Genomic DNA, 24,977 nt, shown 5'->3' with positions numbered 1-24,977 from the left:
GATACCGCAAACGCAGTTCTTTGCGACCGTCAGAATTAACGTCTGACATCGTTCTACATACGCCGATGAGGATTATTGCAAAAACAACAAGTAGCTCGGTAGACGTATGAAGTGCACGCTCCAAGTGAAATCATAAAACGCCCCAAGAATTATTAAAATTTAATTATTATTATATTACATTATATTATATTTCGATTGCCGAGTCAATCAGTAAATTCGCCAGTGAAATATTCAGTTCTTATTTGATTATTAAAATGTAAGTTCGATTCTAGGTAACCTAAAACGAAAATGTGCTAATAAGTAACTCTTCTAATGATAGTGGCCAAAGTCGGTGACTCGTGTTACGACGCCTTTAATTTATAAGCAGAGTACACCAAATTATTGTAAGTGCCCTTATTATCATGCATACATCTCGAATAATAAAAATAACTGCTTTCCAGTTGAAGTTAATCAAACCAAAATTAAGTACTGATTTACTATCAAAAGTGGTGATATTCTTCTCCCCCACAATAGCAAATATTTGTTTCGTCTAATACCTGCTTTAGTCTATGTAATTCGAGTGTACCAAACCAAGGAGGACGCTTCAAAATCATTTTCAGAATTTTATTCTGAATCCATTGGAGCGTTGAGCTATGGAGCGTGAAAATAAGCTGTACCAAAGCTTGAATAACTTGCCCTGAAAAAGTTTTCTTTGCACCAAAATTCACAGGAATAGCAAAAGCCACAACCATTTTGGATTTTTTGTGTCTTTCGAAAACAAACCACCGTTTTCTTTATTGCGTTATCTAGTTTGTGCTAAGACTATCAGAAGGTAATTTACAATCAAATGATAGTTTGTATTGCTAAACCTATTAGAAATACCGTTGATTTGAGCGAGGCACACGGTGTGGCATAAACTGGTAATAATTTTCCACATAGAACTATAACTTTTACTCATGGGCGTAGTCAGAATTTCAAATAGGGAGCGACGAGAATCTCAAGAATCCACGAACATGGCAGATCAGCAGCTGCAACCGAGATTCTCAAGCTGGCCCAACTTTTACAGCAGATGGCGGCTCAGCAACAGCAGCCTCAGTATCAAACCCCGGAGCAGATTTTGGAGTCCCTCTTAACGATCATCAGAGGAGCTGCGTAGCCGCAAGGTTACAGAGTCCGCTTTGTCAAGCGAATGGTCGTGGGTTCGAATCTTAAGCAGGTATTAGACGGAACAAACATTTGCTATTTTTGGTACGAATTTTATTTGCACAAAATAAAATCCGTACCAAAAATAGCAAACATTTGCTTCGTCTAATACCTGCTTTAGTAGAATCAGGCCATTCGATGTCAAAACTAAACTTGAAGCATAGGTTCATTCTCAGGCTCCCCACCACTTACCTTTCCTTTACGCTGAAATCTATAACACCTTTGTGTGACTGTCTCTTAACAATATATAAGTCCCTCTTGAGCAAAATCATTTCAAATCGCCTGGAAATACGCGAAAATTTAATCGACCATTTTTGATTTGAATGAAACTTTGCACACGTATTTGGCTTAGCAAACTGAGCATTTTTCACAGATTAAGAGATTTTTTACACCCATGAGTTACATTCTAAAAGGGCGTATGCCTTTTGGCATAGATTTTGTTCGAAGCATTGTAGCCCAGAAACCGTTGGTTGTACAGAAAACTGTCTGAGAATGAGTTGTAGCTAATCGAAAATGCATCATAAAAAAATATACACTGTACAAAAAAAATTTTGATAAAACAAATTAAAAATAAACAATAAATTTCAATTTAAAAAAAAAGAGTGGAATTTTTTTTATTTTTTTTTAAGAAACTTGACGTTAATACGCAACTTTTAAAAAAAAGTCCAGGATGGAGAAATGAAAAATAGTTTTTTTATCGTAGATTAATTTTTTTATAAAAATTCCAATTTAAACATTTTTCAAAATATTTGTATTCTGATGATTTTAAAGGATGCAGAGACTCATTTTGAATCAAAAACCTCTTGGTAGTAAACATTCTAAAGGCATTGGTTTTCGAGTTATTTCTAATTTAAGCTCGAAAAATTATAATTACTTAGGAAAATACACGTTTTCCTTAATTTATCCATGGTTCTCCAGCAAAAACCATACGTTCATTGGAATGCTTGATCAAAAATATACAATTCATTCTTTGACAACAAAACGATTGGGCGAACGGTTCTCAAGAAAAGAGTTAAATGTTCTAAGTGATATAAATATATATAAGAATCAAATATTTATTTTCGAGTTTTATTATCTTAGGAACATAGATACTTTACAGAACTAGTGTCACCTTATATTTTATATACATCATAAGTAAATGATTCGTCATCTTTTGAAAACAGCTTCGTTTGTATCTTATTTTCTGAAATCGGAACAAAAGAGTAATACTTTTGTGTGGCAGCTATTATTATAGATTTTTTGAAAATATTGCTCCATTCTGTTACTCCTTGTTCATATTCTTCATATGATACTCAACTGAATGACATTTTTGATGAATTTTTTTTACTTTTCTGATTAGACCAATCATACAATTCTTTTGCGCTTGTAATGGGATGTTCATGTTCTTCAGCTAAACTTGCATTTCCTGCCATTCGTTTTAATATGCCACCAATTGCATCGCATGGGCCTTTACCATGAGAAGTCGCAAAAAAATGCCACTCTGCATCGACATTTTGTTTTGAACTTGCAAAGTTTTTTCTATTTTTATATAGTGAGGCAGCTCCATCAGACATTAATATCGCTTTTTTCATCTCTATTGTTGTTTTCGAAAAACTCATTAATTTGGCAATGAACACCTGAACCGCAACAGTATCATGATGGAGTACTTCCGATATTATGATGAAGCTGATATTCCTAAGTGTTCCAGATTCTGAATAGTAAACAACGAAGGGATGAATGGTGGCTTGACTATCATTCCAATAACTACACGAATCACAAATTGATAAACACGTATTAAAATGAGCTTGACTGTTCAATATTTTTAATTTTGCAATAACGTTTTCGTTTAATTTGTGTAAGCTTGATGAGCACCGATGATCAGGAAAGGGTTTACAGCATTTGGGCTTGGTGTATTCCATTTTCACTTTATTCATCTTCACAAAATGCAAACTGTTACTAACACATCTGGAGTAGTGCAATCGTATTTATCTAGTCTAGTCTACACTAACACATCCAGTACTTGAAAGGATCCTGGAAAATGATATCCACCATTTAAAAAAATGATTTCCATACATTTTTCTTGTCAACGGCCAGGCCTACTGTGTAGCGCAATTTAATACAATATAATCTAAGATCGGGGACAATTCGTACCAACCGATCCGTGTGTAAGAAGTAATATACCTAATTCGTTGGGAGTGATGAAGCTAAGAAAGTACACTCCTTTGTTGACTAATCTCCTGGGATGGAACATAGGTATTTCCCCCTTATGTTCGGGTTTCGAAACCAAGGATATAGCGCCATTACTCGCTTCCACTGTTACGATTGGAACTTGAGTATTAAATCTAGTCCTAGCATTTCTAGCTTATGGTTATAGCGCCATTACTCGCTATCTGAAATGAATATGGTATTGTTTTTTGTTATTGAAAAAGGAAAAATAATTATATTCCTATTAAATTTCAAATCTGGCACCATTCATGCATCCAAAGCACGAAAATTCGATAAAAACCTTATAAGTATAAGTAACAATACAACATTTTTAATCTATTTAAAAAATGCCGAAATAAACATTATTGTTTCAAAGTGGCTGAGCTTTAAAAATTCAGAATAGTTATGTAAAATTTGTTAAGGGACTAAAAATTTATTTAAAAGCTAGAGAAGTCATAAAAATTAAATGCATATCAGAATTATGTTATCAGATTATTATTCCATTTGCGTGCTACACTTTCTCAAGCGATTCAAGTCATGTTCTGGAACAGTTCGAAATTAGAGACGAATGATTCCAGTAAGAAAATGTTACACCGGAGTAACGTGTTCGACATTAAATGTACCAATGACAAAAACAAAATGACACCAGTAAAGAAATCGTGAGGGATACCCTGTATAACACACGCTCACGAACACGAAAGTACAGAACAATCTAGTTACAGTACAAGCGAGTTATAAATAATAACATTGAGGATAGACGTATTTGCGTAAAATTGTAGCTGACCCTGAAGCTGACCTGAATTTAGAAATTTAAAAATAAATATTTCGTGTAGGTATATACACTTATCTTGACGAAATCCGGAGATTTTTCATATGTGCAGGTCACCATTCTAGTCGCAACGAACTGTTTCATTGCGCACCATCAAATCCAACAACGTATGCGCAGACTTTTTCCGCTGCCTTCACAGAACCAAACATAAGCAGACCCCTTCCATGGTTCTCTTCGCTTTCTGTCTCTCAGCAGATGGTGCTGTCTGTCGGATTATACAATGCACTAAAGGAAGAAAAAAAATCTCCCTTAAAAATCACGAACACAACACTAAACTTCAAGGCAGCCATTTTCGAGGCAGAAAAGAATTATAAACCGCTAAACACTTGTGAATTGCACATTTACTTTAAATACACTGGGCATAAACCGAAATATTCTCAGCCACAATTACAACATAGATTTCACATTTTTTTAGGTAATATACACTCCGAAAAGCGCGACAATTCCGGACGTAACATGTAAACTACCGACATCCGACGAGCGTCCGACCGGCTCTTCCAAAAAAAACACTCATAAATTTCGAAACTAAACTCACTTTACGCTAACAGTTATAGGTACAACAATATTAAACAAATTTTTACTCGAAATAGAATGCGAGTGAAAATTTTGACATCCGATTCCTGGAGTAGTGCAATCGTATTTATATACGAAAACAGATATTATAGGTAACCCAGTAGTTATTGGTTGCGTACTTTACAAACAGTTATTATTAGTAAGCAAGTAAATAGTGTTTTACGACAAACATATTTTTTTATAAAACATTTGGCAAGGGGGAACGTGTAGGTGGGCTAAGGTACAGCGCTTGAGTTATTTATCCAATCGTTTTGTTGTCAAAGAATGAATTGTATATTTTTGATCAAGCATTCCAATGAACGTATGGTTTTTGCTGGAGAATCATGGACAAATTAAGAAAAACGTGTATTTTCCGAAATATTAATAATTTTTCGAGCTTAAATTTAAAATAACTCGAAAACCAATGCCTTTGGAATGTTTACTACCAAGAGATTTTTGATTCAAAATGAGTCTCTGCATCTTTTAAAATCATCAGAATACAAATATTTTGAAAAATGTTTAAATTAGAATTTTTATAAAAAAATTAATCTACCATAAAAAAAAGTTGCTTATTTGAAAGTTGCATATTAACGTCAAGTTTTTAAAAAAAAATTGAAAAAAATCAACTCTTTTTTTATAAATTGAAATTTAATGTTTATTTTTTTTTGGTCAAAAAAAATTTTTTTTTGTACAGTATATATTTTTTTATGGTGCATTTTTAATTCCCTACAACTCATTCTCAGACAGTTTTTCTATACAACCAACGGTTTCTGGGCTACAATGCTTCGAATAAAACCTATGCCAAAAGGCATACGCCCTTTTAGAATGTAACTCATGGGTGTAAAAAATCTCTCCATCTGTGAAAAATGCTCAGTTTGCTAAGCCAAATACGTGTGCAAAGTTTCATTCAAATCAAAAATGGTCGATATTCGACCATAGGTCATTTGACGTGATCTTGCTCTCTTATTAATAAAAAAAACTGGCAAGAAGGACGCACTACCACACTTCTCCAGGTACACTGGGGTCGCTTGGTAGAGCTGCATGCCACCACGGGTCGGCGCGTGGCGACCGCCGAGGTCACGTTATATGAGGGCGACCGCTGATAGTACCTAACAGCCCCGGACCAGCAGCGGGAGATTGCCTAGGGGTGGTGAGGGTCGGACACTGGGCCGTCGACTCCTCGTAAATGCCACAATTACCCGCAAGCATCTCTGACGGAGCGAGTAGTGCCGCTCCCATCAACCAAATGCACTCCCTCGCCCATTGGGGCCGACACCAGTAAGGTCCCAATCATGGCAACTGGCAGCGAACGAAACGGATTCGAGTCGGATACGATAAGGAACCATGACCAAGGGCTGGCACCTGAATCGAGCTCCCTTAGTAAGGTCGCGTGACAGCGACTTGAAACGGCGAGATGGTACCCGGTGCAGGGGTCTCCGTCCCGTAAAACCTGGCAGGCCTTCCAGTACGTTCCGCGTCCATTGCCTGGTGGGAATCAGGCAGAGAAGGATCAGATGGGGGGGAACTAGTCCTAGGACAAGATGCTCCTTTCCTGACTTACGCGGGCGGGGGCGTCATAGTGCTCATAAGGTGCTATGGCGACCCCCCTTACCCAGGGCCTCACTGCTTCGGCATAGATTACCATGGGACCATACAAGCGACTTCTCATCTATGGACAAGGATAGCGGCTGAAAGGGGGACCCAATTAACAAAAATGAGCTCAAAAAACCAAAAAGAGACGGGTGCCGAGGGGTTACCAAATCCCTTCGCACGAGGTGGCATCCGGCGGTCTCCGCAGAAGAAGGCGGAGACGGATGCGGCGAAGTCTGGAGTTGGGAAACCGGCGAATCCGTCGGTGTCCACACCAGACATCACGGTAGACGGTCCCTTGTAGTCAAGGCCGTCGAAAGGTGCATGAACACGCGGCCTAGAGTGGCAGCGTTGTCCGAACAACTCGACGCTAAAATCGAGTTCTCGGCGAATAGGCGGAATATCGCTGGCGGCCTGAAGCAGAGCCTCCTCCTGCTTCGGGCCACTATTGATGAAGCCAGGAAGGAGTAGACCTGTGCGCCGACCATATCATCGGCGGCGGTGGCGTAGAAAACATTTCACCTCGGCGGCGATCGGCGCGCCGGCGTGACGTCGTTGGTATTTATCGGCGGCGGCGGCGGCGTGTACCGGCGTGACACTAATTACCATTTCTAAAATATTGCGTATAATGTGTACACTCTCACGTTTGGTTTTATATTTCAACATAAATAAATTGAAATATGTTCATCCGGGTTGACAGGATGTCGGAAAAGCAATAAGAATGGATAGAAATCAAGTAGACAAACAATTTAACAACCGGCAAATGAATGAACATCGGCGCGATAAAAATATCCTCGGCGGCGCGCCGACTCAAAATCATCGGCGGCGACGGCGTGCGTAAAAGTGTCGGCGGCGTCGGCGCGGCGTGGCGGCGCACAGGACTAGGAAGGAGCACGAAAAACTCCTAGCTCGGGTGAAGGCGGGACCAAAAGGGCGACTGCATCTAAAGAGGTGCAGACAGACGCCCCTCGTTCGCGGCGGTCTGCTCTACAGGGCAGGTCGCTAAGCGAACGAGGCAGTCCCCGGGGGAAGCGGCCCCCGGGAACCCCAAGAAACGGCTGGTTGCGCTACTCCCACGGGAGAACACACCAACCGGTTCAAGGTCCGCCGCGGAAATGGCACAAGTGGAGGCTACGGGCAACCCTTGGACTACTGTAAAGGGTAGGAGGCGTCGGAAAGGTGCGACACGCCAAGACGGCGGAGTGGCCAGAGGACCGAAAAAGGTCAAAAAGGCGCGGAGTAGGGGTGATGCCCTTATACTCAAGACGGACGGGTCTAAATACTCAGAAGTCTTGAAGAAGATGAGGGGGGAAGCCAGCTCAAGGATCTGGGGGCGGATGTGCGGAGTATCCGCCGATCTCGCACTGGCGAGATGATACTTGAGCTCCGGAAGGACGCCAAGAACAAGGGAGCTACCTATAAAACGATAGCTGAAAAGGTCCTAGGGAAGGAGGTGCAAGTGCGGGCACTCACCTCAGAGGTGACTCTCCAGCTTAAAAACCTGGACGAAATCACCGAGGGGTGCGACATTGCACAAGCCCTCAAAGCGAAGTGCGGGGTGGAGGTGGCTAAGAAGTCAATCCGCCTGCGCAAAGGTCCGGCGGGGACCCAGATAGCTACCTTCCGACTACCGTCGGCGGATGCTAACCTGGCCCTGAAAGAAGGCAAGTTGAAGGTCGGCTGGTCTGTATGTCCTCTGGGCATACTACAGCAACCAGACATTTGCTTCCGGTGCTTTGAGGGTGGACATAAGTCCTGGACCTGCAAGGGGCCCGATAGGAGCCAGTTGTGCAGGCGATGTGGAGGTGCAGGCCATAAAGCGAAGGACTGTGGAGAGTCGCCCAAGTGTATGGTATGTTCCGGGAAACGGGACGCCAAACACTTTATGGGAGGCCCCAGGTGCCCAGCCGGTAAGCCGGCTGCGAAACCACGGGCGTAAGGGTGACGCAACTGAACCTGAACCATTGCTTCGCGGCTCAGCAGCTGCTACACCAAGCAGCCACTGAGTCGTTGTCGGACATCGCCATCATATCGGACCTCTACCGCATCCCTCCCGGAAACGATAACTGGGTTGCGGGTAAGTCCAGTATGGCGGTTATATGTACGACGGGCAAGTTCCCGGTTCAGGAGGTTGTCTCAACCTCAGAAGAAGGGTACGTAGTTGCTAAGGTGAACGGAGTGTTCTACTGCAGTTGCTATGCTCCGCCACGTTGGTCTACCGAAAGGTTCACCCTGATGGTCGATCTCCCATCCATGGAGCTAACGGGCCTAACGCCGTTGGTGATGGCGGGCGACTTCAACGCTTGGGCTGTAGAGTGGGGAAGTCGCTTCACGAACCAGAGGGGCCAGATCTTGTTGGAGGCTTTGGCAAAGCTCAACCTAGATCTGGCCAACGTTGGGAACAAAAGTACATTTAGCAGAAATGGCGCGGAGTCGATCATCGACGTGACGTTCTCCAGCCCAGGACTGATCAAGAACTGCAGGGTAGACGATGGCTACACTAATAGCGACCACCAGGCGGTCTATTATAGTGTAGACAACGAGAGGCGGCAAGCGACGAGTAGGGCCAACACTCCGTTCGCCCGCGGGTTGAAGACATCGCATTTTGATGCCGAGGTATTTGAAGAGGCAATTAGACGAGAGCACGAGGGGGGCAGTCGGCTTCGCCCGACGCCTGACCAACTAGTTGCTATGCTATCTCGGGCGTGCGACACCACCATGCCTAGGACTCGCCAACCTAGGAATGGAAAGCCACCGGTCTACTGGTGGACTGACGATAGCGGACCTTCGCAGCGCGTGCCTCCGTGCGAGACGGAGGATGCAGCGTGCGCGAACAGACGAACAGAGGACAGAGCGCCGCGCAGCATTCAGTTCTGCCAGATCGACGCTGAAGAGTGCGATTAAGGCCAGCAAGAGGGCCTGTTTCGATAGGCTATGCGCGAGTGCCAATACGAACCCGTGGGGTGATGCCTACAGGATCGTAATGGCCAAGACCAAAGGCGCGCTGGCGCCTGCAGAGCGATCACCAGCGATGCTGGAGCGAATCATCGAGGGACTCTTTCCGCGCCACGAGCCAAGTCCTTGGCCTCCGGCGGTCGAGTCCCACGTCCGACGTTCCAGTATCTCAGACACAGACCAGGGATGGTCGGCCAACCTGCCGAGCATCCAATCCGTGGGCGACGACAGCCGTGTCGAGGTTCAGGAGGAGGCAAGGGTTACGAATGAGGAACTCATCGTGATCGCCAACTCTCTAAAGGTGAGCAAGGCACCGGGACCGGATGGCATCCCTAACCTGGCAATCAGGCTGGCGATAAAAACGGCCCCCGGGCTGTTTCAAGTAGTCATGCAGAGGTGCCTGGATGACTGCCTCTTTCCGGATAGGTGGAAGCGGCAGAAATTGATCCTACTGCCGAAGACTGGGAACCCAACAGGTGACCCATCGGCATATAGGCCTATCTACCTGCTAGACACGACGGGCAAGGTACTTGAGAGGATTATCCTCAACAGACTGATGAGGTACACAGAGGGTGTAAACGGTCTGGCAAGCAACCAGTTCGGCTTCCGGAAGGGCAGGTCCACACTGGATGCCATCGCCTCCGTCACCAAGACGGCGGAGATAGCACTCCAGCGCAAGAGAAGGGGAATACGCTATTGCGAAATCGTCACGCTAGACGTGAAGAATGCGTTCAATAGCGCCAGTTGGGACTCCATAGCGCTCGCGCTCAGGAGCATCGACGTACCGGTGTCGCTGTACAAGATTCTGGAAAACTACTTCCAGAATCGAGTACTGGTTTACAACACAGAGGAGGGTCAGAAGTGCGTCCCAATCACCGCCGGGGTTCCGCAAGGTTCAATCCAGGATCCGGTGTTGTGGAACGTCATGTATGACGGGGTGTTGAAACTAAAGTTTCCTGTAGGGGTTGTGATCGTCGGCTTTGCAGACGACATAACGCTAGAGGTTTACGGCGAGTCGATCGAAGAGGTCGAGTTAACGGCTGCGCATTGCATAAGGAAGGTCGAGGACTGGATGCGCTCCAGGAAACTGGAGCTCGCGCACCATAAGACGGAGGTCACGGTTGTGAACAACCGTAAATCAGAGCAAACATGCGGTGGTTAGAGTCGGAGACTGCACCATCACCTCAAAGCGATCGTTGAAGCTCTTGGGGGTTATGGTCGACAAGCTCACGTTCGGGAGCCACGTCGACTATGCCTGTAAGAGGGCCTTACGACTATTGCAGCACTATCTCGTATGATGTCCAATAGCTCAGCGGCCTATGGCAGCAAGCGAAGACTTCTTGCCAGCGTGGTTTCGTCCATACTTAGGTATGGTGGGCCAGTATGGTCCAGAGCGCTAGGTACTAACAGTTACCGTGGTAAACTGGAAAGTACCTACAGGCTCATGTGCCTTAGAGTTGTGAGTGTGTATCGTACGGTGTCATACGATGCAATCTGTGTCTTGTCGGCATGATGCCTATCAGCATCGCCATCAAGGAGGACAGAGAGTGTTTCGACCACCGTGACACAAGGGGCATACGAGGCACCAAAAGGTCATTCTCGATGCTCCGTTGGCAGAGGGAATGGTCTAATTCCACAAAGGGCAGATGGACGCACCGACTTATACCGGAGATATCCGGCTGGGTCGGGAGGCGACATGGCGAGGTGAACTTCCACCTGACACAGATCCTGTCAGGCCATGGTTGCTTCAGGCAATATCTGCATAGGTTCGGGCACGCGGGGTCCCCCATGTGTCCCGAGTGCGTGGAAGAGGAGGAGACTGCAGAGCATGTCTTCTTCGTATGCCCCCGTTTCGTAAGAGCGAGGAGCAACATGATGGCTGTGAGCGGGCCTGGCACTACTCCGGACAATCTTGTCCGGAGGACGTGCGACGACCCAGACATCTGGAACGCGGCCTGTGCGGCCGCCTCCCAGATTGTCCTGGAGCTACAACGTGTGTGGCGGGTCAATCACCAACACGCCAGTGGAAGCTAACTACCAGTCTCCAGATAGTTAGCTAGGAGGTTATAAGAGTAAAGAGGATGCATCACGCACAAAAGCCACTTCCCGACGTAATACTTAACCGTCGTTCCGGGAAGACCAGGGCTGGAGACTGGAGGGGTTTTAGTGGGTCGGGACAGGGATCAGTAGGTGTCTGGGGGAGTGTAACTACCCCAGCATCTCTCCCCTAGTCTCATCCCCACACCCTGAGTTCTCTTCTCAGGTGTCTGTTTGCAGATTTCCCCGCCACCTTTGAAAAAAAAACTGGGGTCGCTTTTTACGCGGTTGGTTGTACCGCATTTAGAAGATTAGATTCGATATATTTATACTAAACTTATTTGATACCGCGTACAAATAACCATCCGAATCGGGTAAAAATAATCCGCGTTATTGTAAAAATATCCCGTTTAAAAAAACGCATAAAAACAACCCGCGTAAAATGAGCGGGGGCCTAGTGAGGTTGGTAACGTCTCCGCCAACCACGCTCGACGACTGGGTTCGAATCCCACCGCCGACATAGGTGTCGATGGTTGTGAGGTGGCGTGATCCACTCACAACCAACCCAACTGGCCTAGATTTAATTCTAGCCGACACTGGGAGATTTTCTGAGGCGAAAAATCTCTGGGATCACGCCTTCCATCGCATGAGGAAGTAAAGCCGTTGGCGCCGGTCCGTTAATAAACGGGTCGTGAGTTAGGGTCCTGGGTGTGAACTCGCCTCCCTGGGCGTCGGTGATTGGCCACAACAGTGGCGGAACTAGACCGACGTAAAATAAGCGAGAATAAAAAAAAAACGCGTAAAAAGCGATCCCAGTGTAATTATAATTGGTGATATTTGGCAAGAGGAACGAGCACCGGTATAGTAGAACAGTAAGCGGGTAAAAGAAAGAGTATCACATCACACACAAGCACTGATAAACAATAATAATAAGCATGCCACTTCTCAATAGTGTTGCTAATAATAGAAGTGCGGGATACAGCAGACACCCGGGCATATCTCACAATAGATCTACGATTCTGGTCGCAGTAAGGAAGTCTATACAGAAAAAAATACCGATCATCACCGAGTTTGCCGTCGACGAAGAAAACGGAGTTACGTTCGGACGCTGGTTTAACCGCCAACAGGACCTCTTCGAGAACGATGCAGGCCAGCTGAATGATGCGGCGAAGGTACGTCTACTTCTCCGGAAGCTGGACACCCATTCGCACAGCCGCTATCTCAACTACATCCTGCAAAAGCTTTCCAAGAACGTGAAGTTTGAAGACACAGTCAAGATTCTCAACAAAATCTTTGGACATCAAACGTCAACGTTCCGGAAGCAGTTCATGTGTCGTCAATCGAGCCTGTGAAGATTCTCAGTTCCAGAACCTAACACCGGATCACTCCAAGTGCCTCATTGTCGTCAGCGGATTTAAAGCCACAAAATATGCGGATGTCCGGGCAAGACTACTTTTCTTTTAGAGAATGTCCAATCGTTAATTGATGAGTATCAACGACTTCTAAACTTGAAGGAAGACGCCACGATCATCGAGCAACAAAGCAGCGGCTCGAAATCTACAGTTCACGCCGCCAGGGACAAGGAGAGTGCACCGTATCAGCGGAATTCTTCGAAGCAAGAAGGTAGGAAACCGAAGACACCATGTTGGCAACGCGGTCAAATGCATTTTGTGGTCTGCTTTTTCAACAACCGCGTTGGGCACAAAGAAGGATACTGTACTTGTTCGAAGAAGACGATTCAAACAATGTAGATATCCTGAAGGCTCCTGCTTCTAAAGATCCACCAACTGAACATGAAGAAGTTCCGCCACCATTAAAAGCTCCACCACAACTCATGGCTGAAGAACAACAACCCCTCGATACTGCTGAATAGCCACTAGACAGTTAAAAAATGTTCCTGAGTAGTAGGACGATGAAGAGCCAGAAACCGCTGATCCACCTAAACGACTCGTTTCGCTGCCTTCCAGATTCCAAGGGTATCGGCTGTTTTAAGGAGGGAGATGTTACATCAAGGCAACCAGTGAAAAATTGTCCTTGACATCAGAGTGGAACATTTGATTATTCTTTGTCCAACCTCGAATGGAAATAGCGCTAATTCAGTAATTTGTTCAAGATTGTTGCTAACCATCTGCCAATGAACACTCAGCAAGCAGAGAGCACTCAACCGCTGTTCAACCATTGTTGACTTCAGCCAGGTTTTCACCAGACGTAATGAGCTGAACGAGTGCAATTTAAAATGCTATCTCAGTCGCAGGGAAGAAAGAACGGGTTGCAGCTAGCAGGTCTATAAGATCCAAATTCTTACGATCTGCCCTCATGCTGCTGCAATGTTGATACCAAACTTCCACCTCTCCAACAAAACTGTCAACTTCGTAAAAAATTACTAAACTTTTGGTTTTGCGCATGAACTCTTCCAACGACATGCGTATTACGTTAGCGGGATGCAACAAGGACAACGCGCAGGCAGGTGCAGTATCTTCACCGAACCGTGTTTCCAGTGGTCGGTTCCAATACTCCAAGCTAGTTGATGAAAGCGGATTTGCCCGGTACCTTTTGTCCTTGGTGGATCAACTGAAAAACCTGTGCAATTCCATGCAACAAGCATTTCAATCAATTATTTTTCATCTGGCTGATACTTTACACCAGGGATGTTACGGATGTGATTTTTCAGACATCTGCAGATGCGGATGCGGATATGTGGTTGCGGATGCAGATGTTGATGCGGATGTCAATTTTCATGCGGATGCGGATACGGATGTTCCGCTTTCGCGGATGCGGATATCCGTAGCATCCCTTGTGTTATATTTTGCTTTTTTCACATAACCATGCCCCTCCCCAGTGCAAAAGTTATTTGGGCGAGCAGTTAATACACCATGGAAAATTTTTCTGCAATATTTTATGAAGCGATATTTTTTTCAATATCCGCATGGTATGATGCGGATGCGGATATGTGATTACGGATGCAGATGTTGATGCGGATGTCAATTTTCATGCGGATGTTCCGCATTTGCGGATGCGGATGCAGATATCCGTTACATCCCTGCTTTACACAGATGTTTCTATGGGCTGAAGATGTCGTTTTGTGCTATTAGAGTTATTGAAAAGAAAATTCTGCACTAATGTCAAAAACTAGGGGAGAAGCAACGCCCCCCCCCTGCCCCCCTCTGGCTACGCTTATGCTTTTACCCCTAAAGTTTTTCACCTAAGAAAGTGGTCAGCACCTTTGATTACTGGAACATGACAATGGTCAAGCTTGCTCAGACGATGTTGGAAGGTGTGTCAATAGTTCGGAAGCAACTGTGATGAAGTACAAGAAACCAGAGAGAAAAAAAATCTCGTCCAACCACTGGAGACACCGAGGTATAAGGCGAGATTGGTCGCTAGGGGTTTTATCCAAAAGCACGGGTTCGACTACAGCGAAACGTACTCTTCCGTTGCTCGAATGGACACGTTGCATACGGTCCTGGCTCAGGCGAATTATAAAGGATTAGCCGCCAAGACCGCTTTCCCCACTGGCGATCTTTGCGAGGAAATCTATATGCGTCAGCCGGAAGAGTTCAGCGAGGCGAGCGGCCTCGTGCGCCGGTTGAATAAGTTCCTTTAAGGCAGCGGTTCTCAACCTGGGGTACGCGTACCCCTAGGGGTACGCGAGAGCCTTCAGGGAGTACGCGAGAGAAAAATCAGTAATGGCGGACAAAGCAATGTCTTTAAAAATACTTTATTTGTTGTTCAAACTTCCTCTTAAAACATGACTGTAGCAATCAAACAAATCATAGTTCAATTTTAAACCACAACTAGACTACCACAACATGATCCAGCACTACTCTCTCCCACTCTCCCACATTCCAAGCCTGGGGGTACGATTGATTTGGAAAATATCGTCAAGGGGTACGCGGACAAAAAAAGGTTGAGAACCGCTGCTTTAAGGGTTGAAGCAGGCGGCAAGGTCGTGGAATGACCGTTTACACAAGTTCGTCGTACGTTTGGGTTTCGTGAGGAGCCGGAACGAACATTGTAAATCAGGACGGAAGCAAGTCATCCTAGCTATCCACGTCAATGATGTACTTATTGCTAGTGCATCGGAGGAGCCGAGTTCGAAGTAACAGACGTTGGCGAAGTTAAAAATTTTCTCGGTATGCGGATCAATCGGGATTGGCAACACAAGGTGACACGTATCAGTAAACGGTGCTATTTAGAGAGCATGCTCGACTGGTTTTATATGCAGGACTGTCAACCAATCGCAACGCCGATGGAACATCGGCTGAAGCTATCGAAGGGGGTAGCACCAAAGAGAAACCGTACCGTGAGCTGGTTGGCTGCATCATGTATGTCGCATTGACGTCTTGACCGGACCTGGCTGTTGCAGCGAACTTATGTAGACAGTTTCAAGCTTACCCTAACGTGGAACATTGGGTACAACTTCAGTGGGTCCTCCGCTACATCAGAGGGGATCTTGGCAAGGGTTTGCAATCCCGGGAACTATTTCCCGGGAATTGCCTTTTCCTGGGATTCCCGGATCCCAGGAATACAAATATTGATTCCCGGGATCCCGGGATTCCCGAGCTCTTCGAGAAATTTCCCATACAATATTGCAATAGAAGTAAATATCGTATCAAAACGCGAAACTTACGTCTTAAAAGTGTAAAACAGCTTCAAAAATTTTTTGAAACCTATTAAATGATAAAAAAATTGAAGCCCGTAAATCAATGCGACAGAAATGAATAAATAAATGAAACTCAGTCAGTGTAACTTGGGTCGTGGCCGCGATTTCACATTAATGCCTACGTAATTAATTATTAATAATTAATTAAATTCAAATGCTCTAAAACATGCCTGCCTAAGGGGCCATCCACACAGACGTGGACAGATTTTTAACGATTTTGAATTTAACGAATTAACGACTTAATTCCATAACGCACTCCACATTTATTCTAGCTTAATATTGTCTTCGGAAAAATTGTTTGTATGAATGGCCCGCAAAATCGCAAATTGTCAAAAAATGTTGACAATACTTCAAATAAAAAACTAACTTTGTTGTGTTAAGAGCCTCTATCTCTTATGGTTTATTCAGGGAAGTTATAGAAGATTAAAAAATATTAAACTTTTTTGAACAAATGAAAATCCTATCTTCATTAGGTACAAAGTTATAAAGTATATTATATATTATATGGAGCTTACTTAAAATTCAGTTATTTGCACTTAGCTTTTGTTAGTTGCATTTTACATGAAAGTGTTGTTTGGAGGATTGTTAGGGCACACAAAACACACATTTTTGCCAAAGACCATACATCTGTAGGACTTTTCCTTACAAAGTTATATCATATTTTAGCTTATTTTTTAAAAAGGGGCAAATGGAATCATGATGTCAATACTTGTACATGAAGTATAAACTCTTGTAGGTTCCAGTTGTCCCAATCCACCCATATTAGAGTACGACGAGCATATGTTACAGTAAGTGTTCATATATTAAAAATACTAACTTTTTTGTGTTAAGAGATAGAGGCCTGATTTATTTGGCAAAGTTTCAGAACATGCAGAAATATGAAACTTTGCTGAACAAACAAAATTCCTATCTTAATTGGAAACAGAGTTACCTTGTGTAGTATACAAATTATATAAAAATATTGAATAATAATCGCCTACGTCTGTCCTGTTTTGGTTCAAATCAATTCGAACGTTAGAAAGCTCCGTTATTTAACTTATTTAAAAACAGGTAGGGTGTGGGACTAGTTCGTCAGAGGTTTTCTTCGTCTTAATTTTTGCTTCATTCTAATAAGAAATATATGACGAAGAAAACCCCTGCCGAAGTAGTCCCACACCCTATAACAGCGGTTCTCAACCTGGGGTACGCGTACCCGGGAATACAAGGGGTACTTGAAAGCCTTCAGGAGGTACGCGGAAGAAAAATCAGTAATGACGGACAAAGAAATATTTCTTTATAATACTTTGTTGTTCTATCTTGCTCTTAAAACAAAACTGTAGCAATCATTGTTTGACCAGAGTTAAATTTGAAACCTTAACTAGACTTCCACAACATGATCTACCACTACTCTCTCCCACTCTGCGAGAACATTCCAAGCCAGGGGGTACAATCGATATGAAAAATATTGCCAAGGGGTACGCGGACAAAAAAAAAGTTGAGAACCGCTGCCCTATAACATTTTCCAATTCATTTGATATAATTCGTACGAAAGTCGGAGCTCAGCCATAAAAGCCATAAACAAGAACAAAGTCTACAAGCAACTTTTGTTCACGTCTATTTCCTAATTTTGAGTCAGTCAAATGAAGGAGCGTCGAATGGTCATTTTCGATTCTTTCGTAAAACTTTGTTTTGAACAAAACAAGAATAGGGCTGATCACTATGAAAGTGGTAATAAATTTCTACTGGTATGACATACACTGAGTTGCTCATTTTTTGGAAATTTTAAAAGTTAGAATTTTAGAAGAATTTTAGAATAGAACAAAGAATGCTTCGCAAATGATCCGTTTTGTAAATTTTTGTAATAAAATCCCGAAGTTAAAATCTATGATAATTACATTCCCAAAAATATATATGCTTTTCCAGTCACAAACTTATGTGTCACATGTGTTTGTAAGTTATTTCTCTATTTTTTTGCTTCCTCAGGGGCCATCCACATACCACGTGGACAGCTTGGGGGGGGGGGGGGGGGTTGGCTAATGTCCACGGTCCATACAATTTTTTTAGAATTTATATGGACAGTGGTCCACGGAGGGGGAGGGGGGGGGGTCAAAATCGTTAAAAATCTGTCCACGTGGTATGTGGATGGCCCCTCACGGGAATATAAAGCAATGTAAAATAAAAGTATGCTTCAAATAACAAGTACCAATACAACTTAAGGGTTTATACATACTGCTTCTTTGTCCACGGTGCATCCTTGTAAAAAATTTTGCATGCACTCAAATGCTGCCTCCTGTAACTCAACGTTATTTTTCTCTAATGCTTTGAAAAGAATAGAAAATATTTTTTCCCTGCATCCATTAGGTATGTAGTGGCACGCTGCCAGGGCTCGCAGGGCGCTTTTTCGAAGTGGAATCAAATTAGTTACAGTTTTGTAACAATCCAACTTATTTAAAGTCGTATCTTCTGCATCAGACAGAGTCAGCACTTCATGATAAAATACTTTATGTGTTAGAATGGTAAGATCTGAAAAAAGGTGAAATTAGCATCTTTTCAATCTTTCCAAAAGTATACATACCAATGGTGAATAAACGCGGTTCAAGTGTAGTGCAAAACGTATTACCATCCATCAATCCTATTTGAGCACTAGCAGGTTGATGACGGAGCAAATGTTTCTTAGGAGGAATCATATCAACGAGTACCTCCCGGTGAGGATTCATTACCTCGGTTACGGTTTTGCCTTGCAATTCACCTATCAAACGCAATGATGACATTGCTGTTTCTCTAACCAATGTATGGGGGCTTGTTACTTGTCTAACTAATTCGTGGATCACGTCATACATTGCTTTCTTCTGGGTTGTAATCAATTCTTCATTTTTGCAATCCCTGTCTAGAGGTGTCATGCATATATTCAACATTTTTTCTAAGTAACTTTTTGCCATGTCGATTGCGCCGCTTGACACCTCTCCAGTAAGATCCATAATGATGAACATAAAAGCTTTCAGGAATATAAATAAATGTTGGTACAGCCACCGCATAGCCATATTCTGGTATAGAAACTTTAATGCAATACAGCCACCCATTTTAGAATACCATGGACGTTCATAACAAAGAGCAGCCATTTTCTCAGCCAAGTACTGCATCATAGGTAATCGACAGGCGCGTTCTTTTGAGCCCATAATATTTGTTGCTGTTTCTAGAATTAAAACCATCGCCAAATTTCCAGGTTTACAAAGCTCCTTTTCTTCATGTCCCATAATAGCAGCTAGCGCATCTATTAGTACTAATGGATCAAGTCCCGAATTAAGTTGATAATGCTTATGTGGAAATGGGCCAGCTTGTTGTGCAATTGCAACCATCGTATAGTGTCGTACTACAGCAACCATCGTTGGTAAAACTGATCCTCGGAGTTCTTTAGTAGCCGCTGCTACAAACATACCCGTAAGGGCAGTCCGATGAGCTTGTCTCGCTCTTTTATCTGATAATATGTAGTGGGGACCCGTTGAGACTATATTGTTTTCAGTAAAACTGGGATGCATGAATAATTTTTGAAGCGTGTATTTATCATCGTCCAAAGAGAGAGAAGCTGATAAATAGCATCGAATTACTTCCCAACTCTGTCTCCAATAAAATGGGTCGGTTGTGCTTGTTTTTAAAGCATTAAATGCAGTTTCAATCACCTTATCGACAGGAAAATCAATCGGTTTGCGATGTTCCTGGAAGAATGCAATTATTGCTGGTTGTCCTGTATCATTTTCCTGATAAACAAGTTGTTGAGGTTCAATCATCATCTTTCGATTACCACCACCAAATTTGCCCAGAACTCGAAAAGCGACGACGGCAGCGCTATCTTGATTGCGAAGAGTTCTCCAGAGAGCTTGCATCAAATCAGCTCGAACTGGCTGGATATGGTCATACAAGAAATCTGGTTGGAGGTTATCGACGCATAACTCCAAGGTTCGCAGTCCCTAAAAACAAGACATGAAGAATTGCATATGAAACATTTATTACCTTACCTGGCTAACTAGAGTATGAGATCCATTCAAAGCCGAAACCAGTGGGTCCATTAACATAGGTAAATATGGTAACAATGATGACAGTCGTACCGGAACTGTGAGACAAAGTTCTACGAAAAGATCCTTCATGTGCTGTTTGTGAAATCCACTCTGCAATCTGTTGAGACCTTCCAGTAAATTGGGCAATAATGGTAAAAACTCCTGATATAACAAATCATGTGAACCACCTCCGATAGATCTGAAGAGTGCTCGCAACAAAAGAAAATAATTATACGGTTCTTTCGCTGTCATCGCCAGTTCCATGGATCTGTTAACAATATTGTGTAAATGTGGTCGCAACATGTGTTCATTCTCAGCAGCAAACAAACTGACGCTCCCAAACACTAGTTTAAAAAGTCGCAAATATAAATTTGATCTTTCTATATTTGAACCCATCTCCTCCATACGTTCCAATAAATACTCAACAAGTACTGTGGCAAATAGCGGTGATGTTTTGGGGTTTGCTAAAAATGAGTTCGCAATTACCTGCAGAGCTGAATTTTTGTACAATCTGTCTACCATAAAATCAATCGTTGATGCGAATATTTCTTGAAAATTTTGAGAATCCATAGTTAAAAATACACCACTAAAATGTTCCAATACTTCTTTCTCTTCTTTTGACCGGGGCATTTGGAGAGCCTGCTTTTGTTGCGGCAATGATGGCGGAATACCCATCGATGGAACATTTATGGTATAAATATCTAGTGCTTCTAACGCATAATGAAATAGGTCAATGAAAATAAGTATTTCGTTTGGGTTAAATAACTTGGATGCTGGCATACTGTGTTCACTTGGATTCATTTTTGCTGCAGGACATCCCCATGTTATGGTTTTAACGCCACATACGAGAGTTTTAACCAAACTACGATATTCTGTAACGTTATGATTATTTGGCTGTGGAAAACCAATACTTGTTAATTTGAAGGAATTGTCAGATAAATCTATTCCCAAAAAATCTTTTGGTATCGTATTATCTGTTGACGCAGAAGCTTGTGGTGTGTGCTGTGGAGTGACGCTTATTGCAATAGGGTTTTGAGTATTGCCAAGTGTCAATGTTGATCCTTCCGGTTTAAAATTTTTCCTGAAAAGTGATAATCCAATATAAGAATAACATTTTGACATTTCTCAGCTTGATATGACTGTTTCACAATGGGGCTTATTACGGATGTCATGTATTCCCAAACTTTTTTAAGCTATCGTGAACCAAAAAATATTTAATCAGATAAAGAACCGCATAACGTGTAACCAACATGGTTTTTACAAAGGAAGGTCTACGGCTACCAACTTACTTGAATTTGTTGATTTCTCTCTTGCGTCTATGGACAGAGGCAACTTCGTGGAAACTCTATACACGGATTTTAGTAAAGCTTTTGACAGAGTAGATATTTCCATGCTTATGTTCAAATTTATTCTCGCTTATTTTCCGTCGGTCTATTTCCGCCACTGTTGTGACCAATCACCGACGCCCAGGGAGGCGACTCCACACCCAGGACCCTAACTCACGACCCGTTTTTTAACGGACCGGCGCCAACGGCTTTACTTCCTCATGCGATGGAAGGCGTGATCCCAGAGATTTTTCGCCTCAGAAAATCTCCCGGTGTCGGCTAGGATTGAATCTAGACCAGTTGGGTTGGTTGTGAGTGGATCACGCCACCCCACAACCATCGACACCTATGTCGGCGGTGGGATTCGAACCCAGGCGTCGAGCGTGGTTGGCGGAGACTTTACAAACCACACTAGGCCCCCGCTTATGTTCAAATTTAAAAAACTGGGATTTGAGTCAGGCCTACTTAGATGGATTGAATCTTATTTGACGAATAGGACACAAACGGTTAGGTTTAAGCAGGGGGTAGAAGTGGCTGTCAGATTGCCCATTAAACCAGCGTACCCTACATCGCCTACTTTTGGCACCAACCGTTGGTGCTTTGACGTTTCCTCGCATGCGCAAGCAACAGTAGGGGAGTGTTGATAACCGCGTTAGCAGCTAGATTTTCGAGTTTGTTTGTTAAGTTATTGTTTCTGAGTATTGAGTATATTAGGCGATCTGAAGAAAAATGCGTTTTTTATTTCATCCATTCATTTTGCGTGGAGTCAAGGTTGAGTTTAAACTCACAGGTGAATAATACAGCCGCAATTTTGCGAATAGTAAAGGTGTATTTTCAACTCACATGTGAATAATGCAGCTCGTATTGTGTAAAAAACTTACTAATAGTTTAATTTTCAAGATTCCCCACGATTGAACAAAAAAAAAACATCGGTGGTGCAGGATTATCTCCATCTGCAAATTATGGAATCTGCTTGCTTCTGGAAGCCAAATAAAAGCAGGAATCAGTATTCTAGCCACTTCTGCACATCTTATTGTATTTTACAAATATGCTGTTCCGAGTTCGTAGCTTGTAGAAAACATCTCTGAGTTGGATGTATCGAGTAGAATATTCAAAATTACAACAGATAGCTGCTCTCTCCTAATTGTCGTAAACAAACGACGTCATATTGAGTTACGATAAAACTGCTTGACTTCACCCCCTTGGGTTTAAGGGACACCTTTCTGTACCAGTAAAAGTGACATCTGGAGTTCCACAAAGCTCCCATTTAGGCCCTTTGCTCTTCATTTTATTTCTTAATGACGTTACCCTTGTGTTGAATCGTCTCAAAGAATTGATATATGCCGATGGCATGAAATTGTACATGGAAATAAAACACAAATCAGACATATAACAATTCCAACAAGAGGTTGACATTTTCTACATTTGGTGTAAAAAAAGTCTTCTTGATCTCAACGTAAAAAAATGTAATATTATATTCTACACAAGGAAAAAAATCCTGAACATTCCAGTTGCACTCTTGGACATCAAGTTGTAGAAAGGTGTTATCAAATTAGAGATTTAGGAGTAATTATGGATTCTGAGTTAACATTCATTGATCACTACAATACGATCATCAATAGAGCCAAAAGTGAGTTTTATAAAAAGGTTCAGTTATCATTTCGTAGACCCGTACACTATAAAAACTCTCTTTGTTACATATGTTAGATCTATTTTAGAATACTGTAATGTTGTTTGGTCGCCTTATCAAGACGTCCATTCCAGTAGAATCGAATCCGTACAAAAACAGTTTTTGTTATAAGCACTAAGAAAACTAGGTTGGAATTCATTTCCTCTCCCTTGTTATGAATCGCGTTGCATGCTTAATAATATAGAAACGCTTGAAAAAAGAAGAGAAGTTGCTTCGGTAACTCTTGTCAACAATTTAGTTTTACAACGCATAAAGCGTCGTACACAAATAATTTCAGACCGTGCGGGATCGGAATTCATGAACCCGAAAATAGAATAAACATCAGTCTCAAAATGGAATTACATTCCTACATTATGACTGGCGAGCTTGTGGCTATTCGAGCAGGTCTGGACGAAATGGTAAAATCGAATAGAGGAATTATCGATAACACGGCGATTCGGACCGACTCACAATCAGCCTTTCTGTTGTTGAAGAAACATCAACAACTGAAGCCATGGGACATCTCAACCGGTTACATCTGCAAACAACTACAGGGTACAAAAACAGTCCTGCAATGGATTTCCAGTCACATAGGACTAAACGGCAATGAAGCGGCAGACGAACTTGCCAGGGCTGGTTTACACAGTGAAGCGGTCATGGTAAACAAGCTGCTGTGGAATAATGTAACTCTTCGTAACAGAAAACAACTGGAAAAAGCCACAAACGAGTGGTACAAGGACATCGCAATTGAGCAGGAAAAAGGGATAAAATTCTACGAACTATTCGAGGAATTTCCAACCAGACCGCGGTTCTGGAATATTGATTTCGATGGCGAGGAGACAAGAACACTAAACAGAATACTTGCCGGTCACGATTATTCGACATTTCGCAGGGTAAATGTCTTCCAATCTGGCATCGCTGGCTTTTACAGTTAGTCTCTTGAGCGTATATCAAATGACGGGAGAAACATAATAACATACCTTAAAGCAGAAGAAAGTGTGGTGCAAGAAATTGCTACACACGCTTTTTCACATATTGAATATCTTCGGTATTGGTTTTCTCGGCCAGTATTTGCATAAGTCTGCTGCAGTAAACCAACCAAAGAGAACCACTGCAGAAGACGTTCGATACCCTTACTAATAGATTTTATCTTATAAAATATGAATCATAATTTCGACTTACCACTTTTGCATTATTTGAGGAAGTTGTAACTTGGAAATTGTATGGAACTTTTGAGTGAAAATTTTGAGCATTGTTATCAATAATTCTCTGCTTGCCAATGGTTCAACATCGCTTTTCATACGAATGCATTCTACCAAATTCAGCAACAGTTTACATGACATTGTTTGAATACTCGTGGGCAAAGATTCATCATGTACATTTTTTGCGAACAGATACACTGCTTTCGAAAGAGCCGATAATGATAAATGTTGTCGAACATGATGCACTAAGTCTGCTAAAGTTGAATATGCCAATGGTCGCAATGATTCATGGGTAGTCCAACCTTTTCCAAGCAGTATGTCCTCGTCGAAAAGTTTATCGATCGAAGATACAAAATCTGTAAACTATAATGTGTTATTAAAAATTCTTTGCAGCAAAGATGGAACATACGATTTCTGAGTTCTGTTGCTAAAATATGCCGTGTAGCTACCAAAAGCTCCTTCCTTAAATGAGCTACCTCCTTGGGACAACTCTCAAGTAAATTGAGCATTCCCTTTACCATTGTTGACGCGTGGTTTAAAATCACATCTTGAAAAAGCCTAATAATATAGGCTGAGAAAGCTAGAGTTTTGATTTGAGCACCCATAAAATCCACATAAATTTCTTTATTGAAAACCGGAGAGTTCCTAAATGAGAAAAAAACAGGAATTCTATTTATTATAATAGGATTACACTATTATGTAGGGTACCGGCTCTATTATCGTCAGGGGGATAAATGATGTCCTCGAGCACTAATTTC

At 42.7% G+C, this 24,977-nt stretch overlaps 1 protein-coding gene across 5 annotated transcripts in view; it reads right to left on the bottom strand.

Moving 5' to 3' along the window:
- Positions 1-24,977, bottom strand: part of LOC129725827 (transcription-associated protein 1) — a 106,246-nt gene that overhangs the window by 78,517 nt on the left and 2,752 nt on the right. For 4 of the 5 annotated variants that reach the window (XM_055682087.1, XM_055682090.1, XM_055682089.1 and 1 more), the window contains 5 exons: positions 24,629-24,864; positions 24,200-24,575; positions 19,985-21,104; positions 18,547-19,936; positions 18,202-18,494 (listed from right to left, as the gene is read on the bottom strand). In XM_055682087.1, the coding sequence (XP_055538062.1) occupies positions 18,202-18,494; positions 18,547-19,936; positions 19,985-21,104; positions 24,200-24,575; positions 24,629-24,864 (3,415 nt within the window). The remainder of the gene's footprint in view (positions 1-18,201; positions 18,495-18,546; positions 19,937-19,984; positions 21,105-24,199; positions 24,576-24,628; positions 24,865-24,977) is intronic. The other variant, XM_055682091.1, reaches the window with a different exon arrangement.

The sequence above is a fragment of the Wyeomyia smithii genome, chromosome 2, assembly GCF_029784165.1.
Source record: "Wyeomyia smithii strain HCP4-BCI-WySm-NY-G18 chromosome 2, ASM2978416v1, whole genome shotgun sequence".
Taxonomy (NCBI): Eukaryota; Metazoa; Arthropoda; class Insecta; order Diptera; family Culicidae; genus Wyeomyia; species Wyeomyia smithii.
This window is presented reverse-complemented; position numbering and strand designations above follow the sequence as displayed.